The sequence below is a fragment of the Carassius auratus genome, chromosome 17 (assembly GCF_003368295.1).
Source record: "Carassius auratus strain Wakin chromosome 17, ASM336829v1, whole genome shotgun sequence".
Taxonomy (NCBI): domain Eukaryota; kingdom Metazoa; phylum Chordata; class Actinopteri; order Cypriniformes; family Cyprinidae; genus Carassius; species Carassius auratus.
The window spans coordinates 9657730-9682767 of record NC_039259.1 but is presented as its reverse complement, the minus strand read 5'-3'; the positions used below and the strand labels follow the sequence as shown (position 1 = coordinate 9682767).

The window sequence follows — 25038 nt, the reverse complement described above, 5'->3', positions numbered from 1 at the left end:
GACACAATGTGAGCATGTTGCCATGGTAATACTGAGACATGCTTCTGACAGTTTAGAAATAACTTGATCTGTGTTTAAAACAGATCAAGTGAACAGCAGCACACGGCTTTATTACACAATACAGTGGGTTCGATCAACCAGAAGAAGGTTTTTGTGGTTCTCCACTTCTGGTAAAGGTGGGTGTGGTGGCATCTCAGTCAAGCAGAGCATGTTTGTTTCTACATCCACAGAACGGCTTCACACCTCTTCATATTGCCTGTAAGAAGAACCGAACGAAGGTGATGGAACTGCTGCTGAAACACGGGGCATCAATGCAGGCGGTCACTGAGGTGAGAGAAATATGAGGATTGGATGTTTATTAATAACTTATGTGATATGATCTCGTACCAGAAAAGAACTAAAAACGAGTTTAATGCTCACAGTTTTTGTGTATATGCTTGGAAAACATAAAAGCACAAGCAGTGTTATATATGTTTCAGTGTTTGTTTGTGTTTTGTTTGGATGCTTTAGTCGGGGTTGACGCCCATCCATGTTGCTGCATTTATGGGTCATGAGAACATAGTGAAACAGCTCACACATCATGGAGCCTCACCCAACACCACCAACGTGGTACGTTTCCTCTTTAAGTACAGTGTCACTCACAGATACAGTATCTGTACTGTGGGTCATTCTGTGAAACTTAACTTTTACTTTTGTAAATGCAGTTCTATCATTATAAACATTCTGTCAGACATGGAATATCTTCATTTGTTAATACAGCATATGGCTTCCTCTTCCACATGTCATTTAAAATGACTGTTCTTTATTATTTTGAGTTGGATAGTTTAAATTGTATTGCTTTAATAAAATGTTTTTTTCTTAAGTGTGATTGTAGTTTGCATGAGAAAATCAATACAAAATGTACATGTGGGAAAGTTTTGGTTAAAATGTATTAAAGAAAATATTATTATTTTCTTTATATTGATTTGAATTTATAATGGCTATACTGGAATAATGAATAATATATTTTTTATCCTTCTTTGAATTTTTTTCAAAACAAATATTACATCACGATATTATTATGTAATAATGAGTTTAAAATGCATTTTGAATGAATATATTAAAGCTTACATCTTACAAGCACTTCATCAAATATTTTGTTGTAGAGAGGTGAAACAGCATTGCACATGGCAGCAAGAGCCGGCCAGGCTGATGTTGTCAGATACCTGCTACAGAATGGTGCTAAAGTGGACATCAAAGCCAAGGTGAGACACACCTTAGCACAAATTTGAATAAACCACTGTCCACATCCCATCACACACATGATTAGAACATGACAGATGAGCAGTTTTCCCTAACATTGCTCTGTCTCTCTCTTTCACTCTCTATTTCCATAATGACAATTTCTAGGATGACCAAACAGCCCTGCATATAGCTAGCCGGCTGGGAAAATTGGAGATTGTGCAGCAGTTGCTGCAGAAGGGGGCGTTACCCAATGCTGCCACCACCTCTGGCTACACCCCTCTCCACCTCGCCGCCCGCGAGGGTCATCAGGAGATAGCAGCACTCCTACTGGAGCAGGGAACATCCCTGTCTGCAACAACTAAGGTGTGTGTGTGTGTGTGTGTGTGCTGTGTAATCACATTGACCACATTGAACATTTGGAATTTAAATGTGGATATTAGTAAAGTTTTAGGATTTTGAAAAAGTAAACAAGTAAAAGTCATCATGTAAAATATAGTACATTACCGTTTGGTGTCACTACAAGTTTTTTTGGAATGAAATGGATACTGTTAGTGAATATGCATTAAATTGAACAAAAGTAACACTAAAGACATTTATAATTTTACGAAAGATTTTGGTTTCAAATAAATAAATAACTTTCTATTTATCATATACTCCTGAAAAAAAAGAATCATGTTTTACACAAAATATTAAGCAGCACAAATGTTTTCAGCATCTATAATAATAATAAATGTTTCTTGAGCACCAAGTGAGAATGTTATAATGATTTCTGAAGGATCAAGTGACACTAAAGACTGGCTGCTGAAAATTCAGCTTTGCCATCACAGGAATTACAGTGTAAAATATATTAAAAAGAAAACGGTTATTTTAAATAGTAATATTTCACAATATTACTGTATTTTTTATTAAATATATAAAGAGACAAAGTGAACATTTAAGACTTTTGTCAAAAACATTTTCTGGACTCCACTATATGTGGTTTGTGTGCATAGTGCTTTATTCTCCTTGCTCTGTCATAATGAAAATAGCATAAATATGCATCTTTTCTTTTTTTTTTTCTTTATCCGTACCACATATACATCCACAGAAAGGATTCACTCCCCTGCATGTGGCTGCAAAGTATGGGCAGTTGGAAGTAGCCAATCTTCTGCTGCAGAAGAAAGCTGCGCCGGATGCAGCAGGAAAGGTTGGTGAACAAAAGCAAACATTATGCACACAGTTTTATGCACAACCACATCTAAAAATATGCCAAATTATGCATGGTGGTTTACATTTCTTTACATAACACAGCTTGGTCCTGTCCCAAAATTTGATGTAGACATCATGGTTGTTCGTGTGGTGTCCCATTTGACATTGTGATTCAAATGTCAGAAAAAAATAAAATAGGGCATTGGTAAAACGTTTACTGTACTGTAAAGAAATACTTGTGTCTGCTTACAAAAAAAACAGTAAGAGAACATTAAATATAAAAGCTATTTTTGAATGGCCTTAGATAAAGAAACCTGATTTTTGTAGCCAGATGGTGTAGTTACAACGTTGACTAGCAGCTAACTGGGCCAAGATAACCAGCCAAACCATGACGCCTTAGACCACAAGGGCCAAGGGCGTTATTTGGGACAGGGCCTTCAATTGTCTTCGTCTGTTCATCTGTGTCAACCTTTCCCCAAATGGTTCCTCCTCACTATTCTTGCATTACAAAGTATGACTGTCATAACTAGCTTTATTGAAAGATATATATTTACAGAGCTGACCAATTTTGCTGTGTTTCCAGTGTTATTAAGTCAGCTGTGTTGTCATGAGGGTCTGGTTTCCTTAACATAGATTATTCTTTTTAATAAATACAACGGTGCAGATATGAAATTATGACATAGGAGCCTAATGGAGTAGGTTACCCCAAAATTTTATTTTTGCTGAAAATGTACATACCCTCAGAACTTTTGGCAAAATATTTGGAGAAATGTAGCATTTGATCACTTGCTCCCCAGTGGATCCTCTGCAGTGAATGGGTGCCGTCAGAATTAGAGTCCAAACAGCTGATAAATACATCATAATAATCTATAATTAAAACACAAGACTACAGTCCATCAGTTAATGCCTTGTGAAGTGAAAAGATTCATCTTTGTAAGAAACAAATCCATCAAGGCATCTTTTAACTTAAATTTTAGCTCAAGGTAAAAATATTAATTATTATGAGTTATAGACTCATATTTTGTCCAGAAAAGGGTCTAAAGTTAAAAAAATTTAATGATGCACTTGTTACTTATAAATACATCGCTTTTTTGCTTTAGACATTAACTGATGGACTGGAGTTGTTTGGATTATTGTGATGTTTTTACCAGCTGTTTGGACTCTCATTCTGACGGCACCCATTCACTCCAGAGGATCAGTTGGTGAGCAAGTAATGATTAATGCTAAAAAACACATCTACATCTTGGATGGTCTAAGGTAAAGTACATTCCATAAAATACATTTTTGGGTGAACTATTCCCTTTAATCTGTGTTAAGCAAAGGCACACTCATCCTGTGAAAGTGTTTTTTCATGTCATACTATGTGTGAACTCATGCTGCTATCTTAATTTGGTTTGCTGGAATTTCTTCCTTCTAACTTTGACATGGTGTGTTTGTGTGTATTTATGTGTGTGTGTGTGTGTGTGTGTGTGTGTGTGTTTACACCTCCCTTGTGCACACTCATGTACTGTATGTGCTGGCATACATGCATGCGTCCTGTGTTTGTGTATGTGTGTGTGCATGCTGGTGTTTGTTATCGTGCTTGGGTCTGTGTGTATATTATAGACTGGGTTAACACCGCTGCATGTGGCTGCTCACTATGATAATCAGAGAGTGGCTCTGTTACTGCTGGACCAGGGAGCATCTCCTCATTCTGCTGCGAAGGTACACACACACCGAGGCTGGGTTGCTGGATTAACCCTTTCGTGCTGTTTGCCATTGAAATCTAGAGTGGCTATTATTGACCTTACAAGATCACATCTCAAGAGGCACAATGTGCTGTTTGTGATTTGTTGCCATGTACAGATCACATCTGTGGAGGAAGTCTTAGACTAAAAAGTTGATGTTAAATTGCAGGATATCTGATAAACTCTAAGTAAATTAAACTACATGAACTCAAAATGGCACACAACAGCACAGAAGAGTTGTTAAACAGGCTGTATTCTAACACTGTGCTCTGCAAAAATCTTTTTTAATCATTATTTTTAGGGCTGGTAAGCGATTAAAATTTTTAATCGAATTAATTACATTTTGTGGTGATTAATTAATCTAATTAATCGCACATCAAATATGGAGAAATTACTCTGAAAAGATCATTTAAAGTCATTGTTGTGCAAAGCATCAAACAGAGATTACAAAAAGTAGGTCCAGCAAGAAATATTTTGTCTGATAACATTTATTACATATATTCTTTTCGACCATGTGAGTTAATGATGACATAATTGTATTTTTTTGGTTGGGTGAACTATAACTTTAATAATTTATTTTCTTAATTTGATTATTATTACTATGAAAATATTAAATTATTTCTTTAATGAAATGATACTCTAAATAATATAATAAACTGCCAGCAGGTGGTGGTAATGTCTTAATGATTAAGTCATCGAGTCATTTATTCATTCATTTGATTCGTTTAAATGGTGATTCATTCAGGAGTGAAGTAAAGAGTTCTTTATGAATGGTTCATTGAATCATTAGGCTTGTTGATGTCGATCCACCAAATAGTTCAAAACGTGGATTAAGAAATGAAATGCCCCTTTGATTGCTCGGAGATGAACAGTTCTGCTTTGTCTTTATCTTCTAGTTGGCAAAATTTAGCAAAACAGACAGCACTGTGTCTAAAATAACACAATATTAACTTCTTAATGAACTGTTGTATAAGATGAGTAACTTATCACATTTGGACTTGTGTGATATTGCACTTGGCCTACAAGCTCGTGTAATATTTCTTAACTATGAGACACATTTACAAACGGGCATTTTGCACCATATCTTGAATTTAAGGGATATTCTCTAGGCTCCATCAGCAGTAGGTTGTTGACTATGAAATGGTAGATGATCCACATAGGTCTGGGGTGGGACAAGTGCATTAAATGCGTTAATAATTTTGATGCATTATTTTTCTCCATAATTAATTAATCTAATTAACGCGTTAAATTACCAGCCCTAATTATTTTTAATTGTTGTCCAGTAAATTAATAAAAACCCATTATTTCTACATCATTTTAACTGAGTAACAACATTTTTAAAGAATGTGTCTCGTATAAAGTATGCTTTTCTTACCTATTTTCAAACAGTTTTTATTCTTTTTTTTTTTTTTTAAAGCAAGCCTCACTTCATTTTGTTTGGAGTTCATAAATGGACAAAAATAAATGGGAAAAATTTCATTGGGGGAAAAAAGATATTTCAATGTTTTTGCATTTGTTTGCAAAAGTTTTCATTTTTTTAAAATTATAATTAGTTTTTTTTATTCTCTTTTTTTCAGTGATTTTGCCTTTAATTTAGATTAGGCTAGTGTTCGGCAAATGTAAAAGGACTGTAATACTATTATTCCTGCAATCTCATATTTAAAAAAAAAACACTAAATTGATCTTGTTTTAGCACTTTTAGATATTTTTATTGAAAACAAGACTACAATAAGGATTAAGTATATGATTTTGCAATTCCAAAATTCACAGCTTGCATTTTCCCAGAGTTATCCAGAGTAGTATTAACATAGTCATCATGGTAACAGGCTAGGGATTTGAGGGGAGTGAAGTGCTTGGTTCCTTCTGACAATCTCTGTTTTGCTAAATTTGAGAAATGCTGATTGGTTTGTGTACTCAAGTCAAAAGAAAAAGAAGAAAAGGTTATTGCATGCCTGCATAGTATAGTAGTTTCTCTCTCATTCTCTCTAGAATGGCTACACACCTCTCCATATCGCAGCTAAGAAGAATCAGTTGGAGATTGGGACAACGTTGCTGGAATATGGGGCGGAGTGTAACACAGTGACCCGTCAGGGCATCAGCCCCCTCCACCTCGCTGCACAGGAGGGCAGTGTGGACCTCGTGTCCCTGCTGCTCACCAAACAGGCTAATGTTAATATGGGCAATAAGGTAAACATACTTACACATGCATATTACACATACACACAGCACACGGTTGAGAATAAGTATTAGTTTGTCTCACGGTGTGTGTTTGTTAAAACAGAGCGGTCTCACACCGCTGCACCTGGCTGCACAGGACGACAGGTCAGGAGTTGTTGAAGTGCTGTTGAACAATGGAGCAGAAATTGATGCCCAAACCAAGGTCAGGATCCAGGTTTTATGGTATTTCCATAGATTAAAAGATTCATTGAGGACTATACTGCGTATCTGTATCAGTGTCTGATATTCTCTTCTTTGTCATATTCTCCTAATAGAGTGGATACACTCCGTTGCATGTGGCTTGCCACTATGGCAACATGAAGATGGCCGACTTCCTGTTAGAGAATCAGGCCAAGCCTAATGCCAAAACAAAGGTATATCTGTTTGTAACTTGTCAAAATATATTTAGAGATATGACCTTGTTTTGCATGTAAACTGACTCTCTTTCTTTGTCTTTCTGCGCATAGAATGGTTATACACCTCTACACCAAGCAGCACAGCAAGGCCACACCCACATCATTAATATGCTGCTTCAATATGGAGCTTCGCCCAATGAGCTCACAGGGGTGAGTACTGAGGCATGCTGGGAATATCTGCTTCACTCAGCAAGCTGTCAACCTTGATCAGCAGTGAACTGTATACACACATACACACATACACTACTGTTCAAAAGTTTGGGGTGAGTATGCTTCTTTTTTTTTTTAAGAATTAATACTTTTCTTAAACTAGGATGCATTAAATTAATTAAAAGTCACAGTAAAGGCATTTACAGTAGTGTACCTTTAATATAAACACAAATCTCACTCTCTAATGCTTATCATACCTACATTTAAAAATGCTTCATATAAAATGCCTCATATACAGATAGTAAGTCTTTGTTTTGTGTTTGTGTGTGGCAGAATGGTAACACAGCTCTCTCCATCGCTCGACGACTGGGGTACATCTCTGTAGTGGACATGCTGAGAGGAGTTACAGATGAAAACCTCACTGCCACGGTAACATATTCAACCTGCATCACCATCTGCATCCGGACTTAGTTCCATCAATATCCTCTACCCTCAATGTCCACAATTACCATATAAAGTAATACCATGCAATTTGTATTTTTTGCTATTTGCATTCATAGCCACATCATGCTAATCACTTCTGAGCAAAGAATTTAATTCTTACATTATTTCATAACTTCATTTAAAATTTTCATTTTTGAATATACTATGTTTCAAGCTTTTTTGAATATTTATTCATTTTCATTTAGTCATTCAGTTTTTTTTCTATTCTATAAAACTTTCTAAATTACTGAGCATCTAAAATGATTGATTTTATTTTTTATTTATTTGAACAAAATAGTATAACCTTTTATATTAATGTTATTATATACTTTTAATAATATTATAATATAATTTAACATTCAGCACTAACATAATAGTAATTATCAGCTTATCGATATTAAGCCAGAATTTTTACAACTGTATTATGTTATTGACTTTAAAAACAAGTGGTATTATGTCATATTATGAATATAATTATCAATTGTTTGCTATTTATTTTCATGGAATTAGGAGTATCTCTAATATTTTGCATATTTTCCATTTTTGACCAGCCTGTAACTGAGAAACACAAGATCAATGTCCCGGAGACCATGAATGAGTTCCTCGACATGTCTGATGATGAAGGTAAAACTGACTAACTGCTGATCTAAACACACACACAGAGTTTCACTCTTTCTTGGTGAACTATTTTGGGTTATACTGATGAAAATAACTTTTTACTCTGCTGTGACCAGAGTCAGTGAGGCAGTTGTTAAAATATTATTTATTTTTTATATTCTAATAGATATTTTGACAGCTGTCCACTAGCTTGCACCATGATCAAGGGGCTAACACTATCTGCCTTCATTATTCTGTATGTGTGTGTGTGTGTGAGAGAGAGTGAGAGAGAGAGAGAGAGAGAGAGAGAGAGAGAGGGAGAGAGAGAGCATGTACATTTAACCTATTGCTGTGTACTGTATGTTTGACAGCTGTGAAAGATCATGAAGCTCTGGCTGATGGGGAAGAAGGTACACGCTTCTGCAGTTCTGTTTTCTTCCTCCCCTCTAAAATCATCCCTCGCTTCATGCACACACTTGCTTAGTTTAGATGCATTCCTCTCGCCTGGCTTTGCATTGCGCTGTGTGTGTTTTGTCTGTATGCACACAGCCAGAGTGTGATTGCTGTGATTTCCTGTCTAAGCCAACTTGACTCTCACACACAGTTTTTTTTGTTCATATTTATAAAAACATATTTACAAATGCTCACACATAGAAACACAATAACAGATGCCCACAAAAGCTTGTATGTGACTCATACAGTTGCCAGGGATAGAGTGAAGCTGGTGTCAGGAGGAGAAGAAAACACTCCACGTGTTGACTATGATGCCAAAATCTCTCTCTTGTCTCCTGGTGCAACATTAAAATATTCATGAGCTTGATGTCCCTCATTGCATTCCTCTCTATGGTTACTTGGAGGGATGAGGGTATACGATTACCGTGTGTCAGCAGATACACTCACAATGGCGCAGGTGACACTGACTTGGCCCACAGGTGTCACCCCTCTACCTGAGAGCGAAAGAGACATGCAAAATGGAGAGCGATAGAGAGATAGTCTTGGAATATGACTAAACAGTAAAATGCTGAAGACTAGTGTTGAAACTGCTGTCTTAGCAGTGCTGAGAGGTAAAGTGTGCATTAGTGCATGTGTGTGTGTGTATTAACAGCAGACGCCTATAATAAATCCATAGGTTATCCTGGAAGTTATCTGTGTAATCCCATTAAGCTGTGCATGTACTGTAGGTCTAATGTCGGTCAGAAGCAATGAACACTGCACCTTTGATCCCCGATCTGATTTTGTAACTCATACACTTGTTAGTTGTCATATTATGGTGAAGTCTACTAACATTTGTTTTCATATTGCGCTAATTATATATGCTATACCCTAAATGTAGTCCTTCCTTGCAGAAACGTTTTGCATGTCTAGATTTTAATTAAATTAAATTAGATTTTTTAAATGTACAGTTTTCTTAGATTTTATAAACAGTGTTATTTTAGTATTATGTATAATACTTTTAAAAATAATTTTGATTAATATTTTATATGAATCTTTTATTTAGAATTTGTTATATATATATATATATATATATATATATATATATATATATATATATATATATATATATATATATATATATATATATATAAATATTTTTATGTAATTTTAGGGAAATAATTGTTAATTTATTAGCTTTTGTTGTTTTAAAAGTCCTTATATAATTTTATTGTCATAAATATAACATTTTTATATTGACCATAGAAATTTTACAATTGATTTATTTTACCTTTATTTTATTTAGTTTTTTTTTTCAATGATGTATTAAAATAGTTTTTTCGTAATTATTCCAGGTCTGGAAATTACACTTAAAATTTTGGGGCTGTGGGAACCCTGTATTTAATCCTTTTTATTGATCTGTTTTCATTATTTTAGCATTTTATCACAATGTAGTCAGTTTAATATCTTAATGGTGATATTTCATGTGCTAAATATCAAAGCCTGATACATCCTACAATCGTGCAAGAGCACAGTGCCTAGCTCAGCAAATTCCACACAGCTTCTTTACAGTTATGTAAAGTTCTTTATACTTTGTAATGAGTTTTGTGGATGTTCTGTAGTGACTCTGAGTGTCAGTGTCTGAGGAGACCTTGACATTAGCTGATAAAAGACAACATTTATTAGATATAAATCCATTAGATGAATAGATTAGATATAATGTAAAGCATAACATGATTCAGATACTGTAAGAGTATTTCAAACATAGAAGAAAGTGGTTCACACGGGTCAGTTATCAACAGGTTTCTTTGTATTTGTGATTTGTATTTTGACCCTCTAATACAGCCAAACCAGAACACGCAGGCTATATTGGAAAAGTGCTTGCAGTGACTCCCTTCATTCTCTTGAGAGAACTACTGTATGTTGACAGTACTTGGCGTCTTATTACCACCTTGCACTTGCTGCTAGACCTGCAAAATCTTTAGCAGCACACACACACACACACACACACTGGTGCTGCTCTGTTTCTGCGCGCGCGCGAGGTTGGATTGGAAAGAGAGCAGAGCTCCCCTGACATATGAGAGTGCAGCTTTGGTAGATCCTCCTTCACTTGACCCAGGGTGCTTTGTGATTTAACTTTTACCTGGCGAATGAACGGATGTGAATCTCGCTTATCCAGTGCTACGAGAGTTCTGGTCTGCTCGGGACGACCGACTCTCACATGAGCACACCGAGTCATCTTCATCAGTCTTTTTCTCGAAGGATACAGCTAGGCTTCACCTGCGAGCTGAACAAATAATCGGAGGAATACGCTAATAACGGACATATTTGTGTCGGAGTGGGATATGGCAGTGCTTTTATGTGAGTGTTGATAGGACTGTGGCTTTGTCAGAATACTGCGGTGTTTTGGGGCTCTGCTGCATACGGCGCTTACCGGCTGGACGCTGATCGGATTTATTATTTAAATGTAGGCTACACTTTTGAAACTCAGAATGGCGTCAAATACAGTGTCTTCTGTTTTAGACAGGGTGATCTATTAGTCTTTGGCATGAATATTCGTTGTCAAGTCGTTAATTTGGTACCGGAGTGTATTAGCGAGCCGGTTTGGGAAACGGAGGAGTTCGGTGGCGGGAGGGGAGGGGCTGCAGCACGGAGAGAGAGGATCAGCAAAAGTCGCGTTTATGAGAGATAGGAAAAAGATGTTGGCTGTGTCTCAAAACCGTCACAGCGGAATACCTAGACGTCATTTTATGCAACATAGGCGAGTTCTTAATCTTCGAAGCCTATGGAGCTGTCTACCTAGACGGCATTATATGTCTACGATAACGGCTAGGTGGATAGCTAACGTTGCTTTCTAGAAGTGCTTTATCGTAAAACCGTTTAGGTACAACTGAAATAGCTGGAGAAAACAACTGAACTGTTTTGCTAGTTTAAACAAGTAGTCACATCTTAAAAAGTGCCCCAAAAACATTTTTGACCCTGGACCACAAAACCAATTTTTTTATATTGAGATAAAGTCTATACATCACCTTAAAGCTGAATAAATACGATTTCCATTGATGTATGGTTTGTTAGGGTAGGACAATATTTGAATGAGATACAACTATTTGAATTATCTGGAACGTGCAAAAAACAACAACAAAAAAAAAAAACTACATTTTGAGAAAATCACATTTAAAGTTATCCAAGTTCTTAGTAATGCATATTACTAATCAAAAATTAAGTTTTGATATATTTACATGAGGAAATTTACAAAATATCTTCATGGAACATGTCCTGTGCTACTTATGACTGGTTTTGTGATCCAGGGTCGCATTTAACTAGTCAACAGACTAGCAGTCCATCTTGGGTGGCTTTTAACTGTTTGTTTGTTATAATTTGACAATAAAATCAGATACAGGGAGCCATATTTGTGAAAGTGTTATTTGAAAACCTAATTTATGAAATGAATTATTAATCAACTTAATTTATCAAATTAATTAAGTATATATATATATATATGCGGTGAGAGATGCAGTGGTGTCTGATGCAGCAGAACGTTTCTTTTATTAACGGTGGGACATAAAAACACCCAGGTGTTACGTGAACGTGACATTGATTAATAATCTAGAAGCTGTGATCTGGATGGTGCGTGACACAAAAAGACTGTGTGGTCCGGTTGGTTCACCCCACAAGAGATGAGCTACAAATTATTACCATTGTGTGTTTGGGACTTAACCTCTAATTGCTCTAGCAGCACTGTCTTGGCCTTAAGTGTACTGTAAGTCGCTTTGGGTTTTATTTAATTAGAGCAACGTGGGGGGAAATAATTGCTGCAGCTGCCGATAGGTCACCTTATCAGTTCACCTTCAAGTGAGCTCACCTTCAGCCTGTCTCATCCCTGCAGGTGAAGATGCAATGACCGGCGAGACTGAGAAGTATCTTCGACCACAGGACCTGAGGGAGTTGGGGGATGACTCCCTGCCCCAGGAGGGGTACATGGGTTTCAGTATTGGAGGCCGCTCTGCCAGGTAATTTACATTTTATGATGCTTGCTTGTTTGTGATGCTGTTTGTACCTTATGCTGGTTCTCTATGAGTAGCAAATATAAATGGAGTTGCAAGTTATTATGGAGCAAGCGGATCGCTTTTTGGAGGTGTTAGATGGATGATCATTTGGATAGGTTTAGGTTGTGGTGTTCAGCTGGTCTTCTCTTAAAGTGTTATTACTGTCTTTGTGTAATGTGTATTGGCTTTTAGTCTGCATAAATACAAATGCTTCAAAAGAGAAGGATGGTAGAAAACAGATGAGGAATGAGGGATAATTAAATCGCGGTCAGATTCATTGTGTATTCAGTGCTGTCGGTCTTCATATCCTCTTGTTTACTGGAAATAAATACTGGGATTTTAGTTCACTGGAAACTGTTCCCACTACACAAATTCAACTCACCATGTGTCATTCAAGTTAACGTGTGCATGACAACACAACATGTGGTTTTAGTTGAGTGATGAAACTATGAGAAATTGTTATGCAAATAATAACAGAAAAGCACCTGTTGTACTTTTAGTGCAGACATTAATATTTTGCAGTGTTTAATATTTAAAGAGGTTAAATCATGCAACTATGCCACTTAAGCCAAAACTTATGTTCTACAGTTGCACAACTACAAGAACATTGAAATGTTTTAAAGTAACAAAACAGTACTAAGTTGATGTTGAAACTGAGATTTTAATACAGTGCACAACATGAAAAATTAATAATATTATTGTAGATATAGACTTTGTAAAAAGTTTTATGACTGTAAATTTATCACTGAGAAAATACATTGCTGAGGAAATACATCAACTTTGCGCTGTGGTTTGCCAGATCGGCTTTCACCATGGATGAAGCGGAGTCCAGCCCGGGTTCGTCACATGTGGTTGCCGCGAGCCCAACAGACGCTCATAGTGGTCGTTATGACCAAATTGAGTTCATGACACCTTATTATGCTTAATAACTCATCATGCACATCCTGTTCTGCATTTTCTCATTCATACATGTTTATTTATGCATCAATAACTAATAGTAGTACTGTGAAATGTAGATTTGTATTTACATACTGCAAAATCAACAATATAGCAAAACCTCTAACGATAGACCCTTTATACTGTCATCACAAAACAGATCATCGTAAAGCCCAGCCCTATTGGACAAACTGCGTTGTTGCATCTCCTAAGTTGGTTTGGTATTTATTAGTGCTGTCAAGCGATTAATCGCATATCCATAATAAAAGTTTCCGTTTACACAATAAACTGTATGTATATCTATTATGTATTTATAAACACACACACAAACACACATTAACATACACATTAGGGGTGTGAATCGGTACTGGTCTCACAATTCAATGCGATTATGATTATCATGTGATTATCAACAATTCGATTTAGTTCGATATCACGCTGCATCACAATTATATAAAATTTATTTTGTGCATTTTTATTAAATTATATAAGCAGCCTACTTTTTAAAATAATTATGTAATAATTAATTCTTGTTAAGAATTAAACGTAAATATAGCTTCAAATCCTACAAGCAAATATAAAGTAATAAGGGGGGGAAAGACAATAAAAAGTGATAAACAAAAAGCTCTTTCAGTATCAAGGAGGGCTTAGGTTTCGGAAGTATACAAATAATCAGTTATGGTTAACAAAAACTTTTATTTTGGATGTGATTAATCGTCTGACAGCACTAGTATTTACATAGATATCTGATTTAAAAAATTCAAGTGACCAAGTGTAAATACCTTGGATGGTCAATTACAGGCTTAATGTATTGTTAATATATCATAATCAAATGGATCTTTACATTCATACCGAACATGATGTCCTTTTAAGTACTATCATCCAAATAACCATATGTCAAATCTAATGCTGTGAAACAATTTATTGCATCCAAAATAAAAGTTTTTGTTTACATAATATATGTACATATACTGTGTATATTTATTATGTATTTGTATATAAATATACACACACAGTATATATTTAGAAAATATTTACATGTATATACATTTATAGTTTGATATTTTACAGTTATAATATATAGTTATAATATATATATAAATGTATGTAATATAGAAAAATAATATATTTTTCTTAAATATTTATTTACATGCATGTGTTTTTATTTATATATACATATTAAATATACACAGTACACACACACATATTATGTAAACAAAAACTTTTATTTTGGATGCGATTAATCGCAATTAATTGTTTGACAGCACTAATCAAATCTGATCAGGCTCCATTATGTGGCACAATGGAGCCTGATTTGCTCTTGTTGTACAGGACAATGAGGTCTGATTGGCTAGCTTTTATGTGCCAATGGTTATGGCGTTCGAGGACAGGGAATAAATGACTTACAACAATTACATCATCACTGGGAAGAGAATGCTGAGTGACAAAGTCTGGAAAGTGCGTGACTCTGTTTGTGTGAAGGTGTGATCTGATGGATGCAGACCTTCATTCTCTTATCATTTCAGAACTCTAGTGTAGCTCAAAGAGAAGAATTAGCTTTATGGTTTGCTGCATTTGGATATTGACACTGCGGTTTGCTTGCACAAGAGAAATTAAATAGTCAAATGTGAGTCAAATTAACTGTATAGATTATTGGTATAATTACGTCATTTGCAAAATTCTCAGTATCCCAGCTGCTTACCCAAGGTAAGACACACTGCTTCATGTCTGAAAATAAGTTTAAATTTTTCATAGAGAAATGTTTTTGCTATTTGAATTGTTTCTGTAGAAATTTAGATGATCTCATGGATGATATTCTACCGTACAGAGCCTCATATTTTCTGCCTCTTTGTTTTGATAACATCAGCCTGGCATTGTTTGCTCTTACATAGGACTTCTAATGTCGATTTGTATTTACCAAACTCATACCCAGTCCTGTCTAGGAGCACAACACATGCTGTGGCAGAGCCTCAGTGCCATGCTCAACTCTCACTGCTTCTGCCACGTCCAGTACATTTTACTCTCTCTTCTCTTTCTTGGCTTCTCTCACTCTCTCTAGCCCCAGGATAAGGTAAGAGTGATGTCTTCCTCTCTGCCTTTCCCTCTCTGTGCCTTTCGCCTTCTCTCTCCGTAGCTGTCGTTTCTGTCTCTGCCCCTTTCCATATGTACTACAACTCCCATCATCCCTCGCTCCACTCTGTCATCTGGCGCAGTGCGTTTCTGTGGAGTCTCATCCCTTTCATACACTGAGGCCTGAGCTCCTCGGCCAGATAGAACAAATCCATGCATCTCAACTGGAGTTTTGGTCTCTGCACTTCTGTTGCGTTGACATTTTTTTGTTCTATTTGGCTCCGAAGCTGAACACGCTTCTTATCGATCACACAAAGGTCATCGAACCTTCTTGAAGGCAGCTTATAAATACAAAAGATGTGAGGAGTTTTTTAAACAACAGGAAAAGTGGGCAGAAGTTGTGTGTTGTGAAATATTGTGGTTTTAGATGTTATTGGTGTCTTAAATGTTAATGATTAATGTGCTAACTAGTATGTTTTTGGTTGCTTTGTCAGTTTTTGTTTAGTGTGGCATGGATTGTGTTCATATATGTTGTGTTTTGCTGTTGTTTCAGTTGTGTGGTGCTCTATGTAACATCCAGGGACAAAAGCTTCAAGCTGATCAGTCAGCAGTTGAAGCCAATTACTCTGTCACATCTGACGCTGACGGCACATTTGATTGGCTATTACTCACTTTAAATAGATATGGTGTTCTAAGCATGTTTGATTATGATCGTTAAGTGGATATTTAATTCACATTGTGTGCTTAAACATAAACACATTCACACAGCTTGGTCACAGAATGTAAGGTAGGAGGCATATGATTAGAATATAGCTTAGGCTGTAAGAGAACAAATATTCCTCTTAATTTGTTGTTTGCAGTTTCACATGCAAGCAAATGCACACACATAGAGCCATGATACAGCCTTGCTGGCTCTGTTCATAGTGAGATCACTAGAGCGAAGTGCATCACATATAAGTAGAATGAGGAAAAAGAGATAAGTTAATGCAGAGGAGGGAAATGAGAAGAATGTGTACTGCAGAGAAGGGTGAGTCGGCTGCTAATGCTACAGAACCATAAAAACAATGCAGATCAGGACGAATGAAGCTGAAGTGCAAGAAGATGAGAGGTAGAAATGTAAAGAGAGTTGTAAACTCATTTGTCCAAAAACTAGCTCACAAACCGACACTTTCTTTCATAAACACACTCTCGTGTGCAGTTCTGCTGTGGGCGCCTTCAGTACTGTACCTTTAAATCCTGCTGATTGCTGCAGAATTTTCAATCTCTCATACACACACCGTGCAACCCAAGACTGCTGTCCTGCAGAGATCCAGGCGTTTCTAAGAGCACTGCAGAAGGGTGCACACACTCACACAGTCGTAAAAATACTTATTTAAAGTGTCAGTTAATTAGTGGTGCTTGCTATTACTGTTCCTCGTGGATTAGGGGTTTTTCAAAACCAGTCACAGTAAGTGTTTAACCTTGGCAAATAGCAAAACCTGAAACTGTTTGTGATAATGACATAAATGATATATCAAATTGTATGATTGTGCGTTTGCTATTACTTTTCAAAGAGTTAACCACCACAAATCAATCCATTAAAACACATTTAGAACTACTTAGCAATGAAATAGAGATAACAAAAAATGGAGTTAAATGTAACTAGCACTAGTTTACAAAAAAGTAAAACTTCTGTTCGTTTAGATGTTCACTATAGTTCAAATTTCTATAGTTTCGGGTCAGTAATATTAAAAAATAAAAATTATACTACTAGTAAATTACAAAATAATAAATTAAATGAATAGTAATTTAAATTTCACAATATTATTGTTTTGTTGTACTTTTGTTAAAATTAATGCTGCCTTGGTGAGTAAGAGACTTCTTTCAAAAACACTAAAACAATCTTACAGACTCCAATAAGGCATTAATTAGGCATTCATATTGTCTTTATAAGTACTAGTAAACAGCTAATATGCTAGTTATAGATATGCTAATAGTCAAGTTTTTAATAGTAAGAATTGGTCTGTAAAATAAAGTTTTACCATTGTATGATTAAATCATTTAAATGTTATTTTTATAGTAATGTTGCCCATACAACATCTCTTCCATTTTCTTTGTACTTCCTCCTCTCCGTCCATCAGATATCCCCTTCTCTCTTCTCTCCTCTTCTCTGAAGGGTTTGATTTTGTTCTCCCTGGATGTTGCATGTTGTAATCTTTGTGTTTTTGTGTTTATGTTTGTTCGTCCCTTTTTGTGCGTCTTTCGCTTTGTGTTTGTGTGTGTCTGCTTGTGCGTGTGCACATGTGTGAACCTCTTACACACTCCAGTCTGCGCTCCTTCAGCTCAGACAGGTCCAACACTCTGAACAGAAGCTCCTTCGCTCGGGACAGCATGATGATTGAAGAGATGCTGGCGCCCACCAAAGACACGGTAAGAACACCCACTCTGTGGTTTTCACTGTCTTGTTTTCATTCAACACTGTAGCCGCTTTTCCACCATCGGGCCAAACCGTTTTTGTACTTTACTGTTTTGGCAGGCCCATATGGTACAGATATGGTTTCATTTTCCACTGTGGAGCTGATAACAAAGCTTGTAATACAAATGCATCAGTCGTTGCCTTGGTAACACAAGTGTTTACAGATGGTTTGAGATGTAAATAGGAGCTGCCTTATGGAGAATGATCAGATATTTCTGTTTACTTCGCTCAAATAGCGCGCTTTGCCAGCTTAAGAGAGGAACTTGCAGCCAGACAACAAACAAGTGACCAATCCCGAGTGGTGACATCTCTGCCCTCATTCTACCAATTCAGTTCAGCACTGTTAGCCAACCATACTGAGGATTTTGGGTTGAGAACTGTTTGTAATCTTGCCATGCTGAACCAAGGTCAAGTGGAAATATAACTGTAACCATTCCTTACGATTCTTAGAACAGTTCGCAGTAAAGGTGGAAAAGCGGCTGTGTTTACTCTGCATCATACTTCCTGAAAGCACAAACACTACCGTGTTGTTACAAACCTTAGTTAGTTTCCTTCATAGGCAGCATTGTAAGGCATTATAGGTTTAAAACCTGTTTAGAAACCAAGACAAATTATGCTGCTTTTATAGTTTTAATTTTAAGGTGGCTTATCCTTATTAATGATGGCAATCCCAGAATGCATGAAAATAAATTATATTTATAAATATTTTGAATTGGCTTTTATTTTATTTTTTTTAATACATTTTTAGTTTTTGTTGTGCTTTTATTTTATACGTTTTTTAATATTTCTATATATTTGTTTTAAATGTTTCTATAATTTTAAGTATTCCGTCTTGTTTTCAACGTAGTTGTTTTATTTCAGTTTAGTTACGATTTCTTCTTGTATTTCTATATTTTTCCATATTTCAAATAACTTATTTTAGCAGTTTTACTTAACAACAACACTTTACTCAACTGTTTATAATTTATTATAAATATACTTAATTTTTTCAGTAGTATTCATTTCTGCCATATGAGGATTACATTGACAGTCACCTCTGATTGTAATATAAAAACATGCATTTCCTGTAATGCTGCTTTGAAATGGTATGCATTGAGAAAGGCGATATGTGAATTGAATTTCATACTGAAATTGTATTTTTTTCACAGATATTATGTGTTTTGTGTGTGCGCCACTTTACCGTTATATGAAATATCATACTTTTTCTGCTTCACAACTGACTGATCAGCACTGGAAATATATAGATAGATAGATAGATAGATAGATAGATAGATAATATTCATTGTCTGGCATTCTTCCTACAGTTGCACAAAGTCCAGTCAGGACTTTCCACAGCAGAGTAAAATGTCTTGGAATATTTGTTTTGCTTCCCATGGGGTTTATGAAAGTCTGGTCCCCTTCCACGCAGTCACAAACAAACTCTTCTGTTCTGTCCTTTGTCACATTCTCATTTCCAAATGTGCTTTTAAATAAACTCTTAGACTTGAGACTTTCGGTCTGAGTTTATTTAAAGGCACTTTTAAAAATCGAAAATGCTTAACCTCGATTTGTCCTCAAACAGTTGGATGGACACTGGGAAAAAGGACGAAGAGAGAGAGAATGATGGAGAGTAAGACTTGGACTCTGCCAGGCTTTTCCATTTTGTGTTTTCCTGTTCAGAGTTCTGTTGCTCTTTCCAGTATTCAGGCTAGACTCCTGAAATTGTTAAATTCTTAAAGAAAACAAAGATGTAGTTACTAGTCCACCGATTTTATCCGATTCAATTTTTAATTGTTTTCATTTAGCATGTGTATCAAGCATGAAAGCCATTCATCTGAACTAAAAATAACTGTTATGAGGTCAGTATTGCGTCTAGAGTGAAGTATATAACCGTGTTCCTTGTTTATGGGAACATAGAAAGAGAGAAAGTGCAGTACTGCATATTAAAGTGCTTTTTGGTCTTCATTCAAGTGTTGAGTTAAGGTTTGATCAGGTAAACAGGTCACTATGTTTTGAACAACATGAGAGAAACACTTCACATTATACCTATTTTCTCTCTCTTTGCCTGGCTTCAGGGTGTATTTAAAGATATTTCCTACATGGTGGACCATCAGAATAAGGTACAGGTTGTGATTGTGTTAGATCATCTCTCTCCATCTTTTCATTATACAAAAATCCAAAAACTAGTTTCTTTTATCATTTATTTGCTCATCTGTATTTTTATGTTATAGTCTGTTTAGAAATACAATTTCCACCTCCATCTGCAGTGCTTATTTTGTTGTCTTTAACTCATTGTTTTTCCTGCTTTTTATTTTCATTGTCGAGTTTCCTGTTTGAAGCCATATATATGTATATATGTGTGTGTTTTATATATTGATGTGTTTACAGCATCTTGCAGTGACTCGTGAATACAACAGCGAGTGTATGCGGCGGTACAGTTGGACCCCTGATACAGTGGACCACTCACATAACACTGTCTGCAGTCCTGTGCATTCTGGGTAAGAATATGTTTTTGTGTTTAGGTTGTTTAACATTAAGTATGCAAACACATTGGTAACCAAAAGATTAGTATATTTTGATTATATATTCAATGTAATTCAAAAGTTGAGGTTGGTGCTCCTTAATATTCTTGTGAAAACATTGATACATTTATTTAGCATACTTAATGAATAAAACATAGAAAATAACTTATATGTGAAATATAAATATTTTGTAACATTTGTAAAAATCTTAACTACAAACCCGATTCCAAAAAGGTTGGGACACTGTACAAATAGTGATTAAAAAGGAATGGAATAATTTACAAATCTCATAAATAGAATATACATTATATATCAAATGTTGAAAATAAGACATTTTGAAATGTCATGCCAAATATTGGCTCATTTTGGATTTCTTGAGAGCTACACATTCCAAAAAAGTTGGGACAGGTTAAAATAAGAGATGAAAAGTTAAATGTACATATAAGGAACAGCTGGAGGACCAATTTGCAACTTATTAGGTCAATTGGCAACATGATTGGGCATAGGGGTGTCCATGGTTAACCGGTTAACCGATTAACCGTTAAAAATTGTGTAACCGAGTGAAACATTTTGCTCGGTTAAGTGACGTCAATGGCGTGCATTGAATTTAGTTGTCATACATTTTTGCACCACCAGAGACCGCCAGAGCGCTCCCAGACATTTGTAATGTCCACAAGAAGAAGTCATTTTTCTAATATGAAGCGGGCTAATACGAGTGACGGGGCAAAATGCAAGTATTGCAATACAGTGCTTAGATATACTTCAAGTACAACCTCGTTGTTGTAATCTCAACAGCCAACACCCTGGCATCATTAGGCCGGTCAGGACACACTGGATGCGTGGCGAAAGCATCTCAGCTGCGTGGCGTGTCTGTTTTTAATTCGGTTCCCATGTTAACAGGTTAGAGCTTGCCGACTGCCTGCGTGAGACGCGCGGCTCAGGCGCGGCTCGACGCATGCATGCTAGAAATAGAACCGACGCCTTGTTGGAAGCGTTTCCAGGCAAAGTATAATAGGAAAATATGTTTATATGTCAGTTTGTACACAAATACATATTAATTCATGACATTTTGATATTTGAAAGTCTATAGGTTGACATAAATTCAGATATAAATGTAATTTAAATAAATAAATAAATAATTATCGATTTTCAAATATTGTACGTGTCAAACATAGTCATAGCCTTAGCGAGGCGGCCGCGGAGTCTGCTTGTTACCTTTTGCCTTATACATTTTAGGCTTATTCTCAAATTCAGATTGTGTTAATGGGCGGCATTATTAGGCAGTTTTAATAGGACAATTTGACCGGAGAGATTAAATTTTGTCGGACATTCCTTTTTTTTTTTTTTTGCCCACTGTCCGGAAATTACTATGGTTATGGTTACTATGGCACACTATGGTTAACCGAGTATTAACCGCTAATGGCCTCGGTTAACGGTTAATGAAAAACTTGAGAACGTGCAGCCCTAATTGGGCATAAAAAGAGCCTCAGAGTGGCAGTGTCTCTCAGAAGTCAAGATGGGCAGAGGATCACCAATTCCCCCAATGATCTTCGTGCCATGCATCACATACAGGATGCTACTGTAATGGAAATCGGCTCAGGAATGGGCTCAGGAATACTTCCAGAAAACATTTTCTGGAATACTTCCAGAAAACAATGAAACTAATCATTGTTACTTCCAGAAACTACAGCTAAAATATCTAAAACTGGGACGCCATGTCATTCGGACTAAAGAGGACAAGGACAACCAAAGTTGTTTTCAGCACTCAGTTCAGAAGCCTACATCTCTGATGGTATGGGGTTGCATGAGTACGTGTGGCATGGGCAGCTTACACATCTGGAAAGGCACCATCGATGCTGAAATGTATATCCAAATTCTAGAACAACATATGCTCCCATCCAGACGTCGTCTCTTTCATGGAAGACCTTGCATTTTCCAACATGACAATGCCAGACCACATACTGCATCAATTACAACATCATGGCTGCGTGGAAGATGGATCTGCGTACTGAAATGGCCAGCCTGCAGTCCAGATCTTTCACCCATAGAAAACATTTGGCGTATGATAAAGAGGAAGATGCGACAAAGAAGGCCTAAGACAGTTGAGCAACTAGAAGCCTGTATTAGATAAGAATGGGTCAACATTCCTATTCCTAAACTTGAGCAACTTCTCTCCTCAGTCCCCAGACGTTTGCAGACTGTTATAAAAAGAAGAGGGCATGCCACACAGTGGTAAACATGGCCTTGTCCCAACTTTTTTGAGAAGTGTTGATGCCATGAAATTTAAAATCAAACTTATTTTTCCCTTAAAATTATACATTTTCTCAGTTTAAACATTTGATATGTCATGTATGTTGTATTCTGAATAAAATATTGACATTTGAAACTTCCACATCATTGCATTTTGTTTTTATTCACATCACAATTTGTACAGTGTCCCAACTTTTTTGGAATCAGGTTTGTATTACTTTTAATCAATAAAATACATCCTTGCTGAATTAAAATATTCATTACTTTAAAAAAAACCTTGCTGACCCCAAACTGTTGAATAGCAGTGCTCAGTCCTCTTTATTTTACATAATTGACCTATTGGTAAACCCCGCCCCTGTTAGTTACTGTTGCAAACTTGGACAAACAAACAGAGTTGCTAACTGTCAATGACAGCTGTCAGTGTGAAAACCTTGTCCCTATATCTTTTTGATACATTTTGGACACAGAAGGACTACCATTCAAGTGGAACTTAAATATGTCATGGAGGGATATATAAATTTTTTTAAATAAATATTGTGGGTATTAATTTTTGAAGTGAGGGTTTACAGATCACAATAAAAGCAGGAGAAGCCTCATGTTATGTTTGTCATCATCGCAGATAACAACACTCCGAATCAGCACTGTTATCGCAGGGTACGGTTTTGTCTTCATTGGGATTGGGGATGAATGCTTTGAGACATTTAGCTCCATTAGGTTTGGATTTAGGAAATAAAATAAAATAAATTGCCTATCCTCTCAGGATACCTGGAATCAATGTTACAAGTTAGTCTCGCGTAGCCAGACGGCTGAATGCCTGGTGTCCAAGGCAGCTTTCATTGGCCAAGGCCTGCCCATGAGGCCATTTGACCGACATGTCAAACAACCAATCACAGTTCGTTTCATTTCAGCATCACAATATCAGTCCAGTGTGTAAAACTCTCTTAAGTATTTTAAAGATTCTGTGCCGCGTAATACATATTGCACATACTTTTGAAAATCCAGCATTTAGCTGATCCTGAAAAGCGCTCATTGTTACAGTTGTAGACATGACGGCTTTCTTCTTTCTTCAAGGCGTTTGGCATCATGCCATTTTTGTTTCCAGGTGGAACGTTAAAGAACGTGACACGCACATCTCTCAGAAATCCTGTTTAAATCAACCAATCCAACACTCCTGAAGTGTTCCCACTTTTGTGTGCCATATGCATCAGACGTTTAGCTAATGTTCCGTGGGATTGATGTCTGAGGCTGAGACTATTTACAAGGCACATCGTTTTTCCATTTTTGAAGCATAAACCCAATAAAAAATGATGCGAGCTTCAGATCATCCAATCGTAATTATGGGAGTTCCACTCCCTGTGCAACTGATACTTGACTGCCATTGGCTCATCTGCTTTCAAGGGGAGGGGCTTACCAATAGGTCAATTGTATTTACAGTTAAAATTTTATTTTAGAAGAAAATAAATGTGTTGTTTTGTCTGTTAGTGGCACCAAATTAATTGAGTTATTCCCAGTAATCTTAATGCTAATACGTATTGCTTCTGACCACCTAGATCTCCTAAGGGGGATTGAGCACCCCATTAGCACATTATAATGATACCATTTCACTTTTTTCACTTTTTATTTATTTATGATTGGAGGAGGATGATTTAATCCAACAGTCTGCAAACATGATGCTGTTTTGGGCAGGCACATGAAAAACTTCCCATTGGCTTCATTGAGTTGTCTGCGTAAAGCACATTTTAATTTCCTTTAGTTCCCCCCACAGTTTCTGCTACATTGCACAGATCTGATTTTTTACATCAGCTTCATGTTTTTCTTATCTGTATGTCAGCTTTTTTTACCATGGCAACAACTGTAATAATAAATGTTGTTTATTTTTTTACCTCCTACTTTCTGTTCTTTTTTCTTTTCGTTAATTTTTCCTTTTGCAGCCCTTCCTCCCCGCTTCCTCAGTATGACTCCAGGTGAAAACTGAGTCCGGTTACTTCACTCTTTCTATAGCTTCCTCTCCTGTCTTTTCTCTATGTTTTTTCATCTGTCCTCTCCTGTTTCCTTAAACTCTTTATCTCTATCCTGCTCTCTGGTGTTTTATTAGCTGTTTTATCTCCTCATCAGTGTAAGCGCTCCTCCACACTGTGTGTTTAGCCGATCTTTGGGAAATGGACCTCATCTCATGCAGAAATCAGCAAATTCAGCACAGTCATAAAATTTATTTCAGATCACTTAATATACACACTAGTCCCACCATCAGCACATTAGGCATTTTGTAATGTTCTTCATTTCACAGTTAGACATTACTTGTTAAACCTGCACCTTTTTATTAGTAGGACTGGGCGATATATTGAA

The 25038-nt window shown here is 36.3% G+C and overlaps 1 protein-coding gene across 33 annotated transcripts in view; it reads left to right on the top strand.

Moving 5' to 3' along the window:
* Window positions 1-25038, top strand: part of ank3a (ankyrin 3a) — an 81355-nt gene that overhangs the window by 28014 nt on the left and 28303 nt on the right. For 13 of the 33 annotated variants that reach the window (XM_026285674.1, XM_026285698.1, XM_026285673.1 and 10 more), the window contains 18 exons: window positions 231-329; window positions 511-609; window positions 1146-1244; window positions 1390-1587; window positions 2312-2410; window positions 4018-4116; window positions 6129-6326; window positions 6421-6519; window positions 6632-6730; window positions 6824-6922; window positions 7256-7351; window positions 7957-8029; window positions 8374-8412; window positions 12321-12444; window positions 17793-17895; window positions 19996-20040; window positions 20309-20418; window positions 24624-24656. In XM_026285674.1, the coding sequence (XP_026141459.1) occupies window positions 231-329; window positions 511-609; window positions 1146-1244; window positions 1390-1587; window positions 2312-2410; window positions 4018-4116; window positions 6129-6326; window positions 6421-6519; window positions 6632-6730; window positions 6824-6922; window positions 7256-7351; window positions 7957-8029; window positions 8374-8412; window positions 12321-12444; window positions 17793-17895; window positions 19996-20040; window positions 20309-20418; window positions 24624-24656 (1811 nt within the window). Of the gene's footprint in view, window positions 1-230; window positions 330-510; window positions 610-1145; window positions 1245-1389; window positions 1588-2311; window positions 2411-4017; window positions 4117-6128; window positions 6327-6420; window positions 6520-6631; window positions 6731-6823; window positions 6923-7255; window positions 7352-7956; window positions 8030-8373; window positions 8413-12320; window positions 12445-15475; window positions 15488-17792; window positions 17896-19995; window positions 20041-20308; window positions 20419-24623; window positions 24657-25038 lie in introns of all 33 variants that reach the window. The other 20 variants (XM_026285690.1, XM_026285683.1, XM_026285704.1 and 17 more) reach the window with 13 other exon arrangements.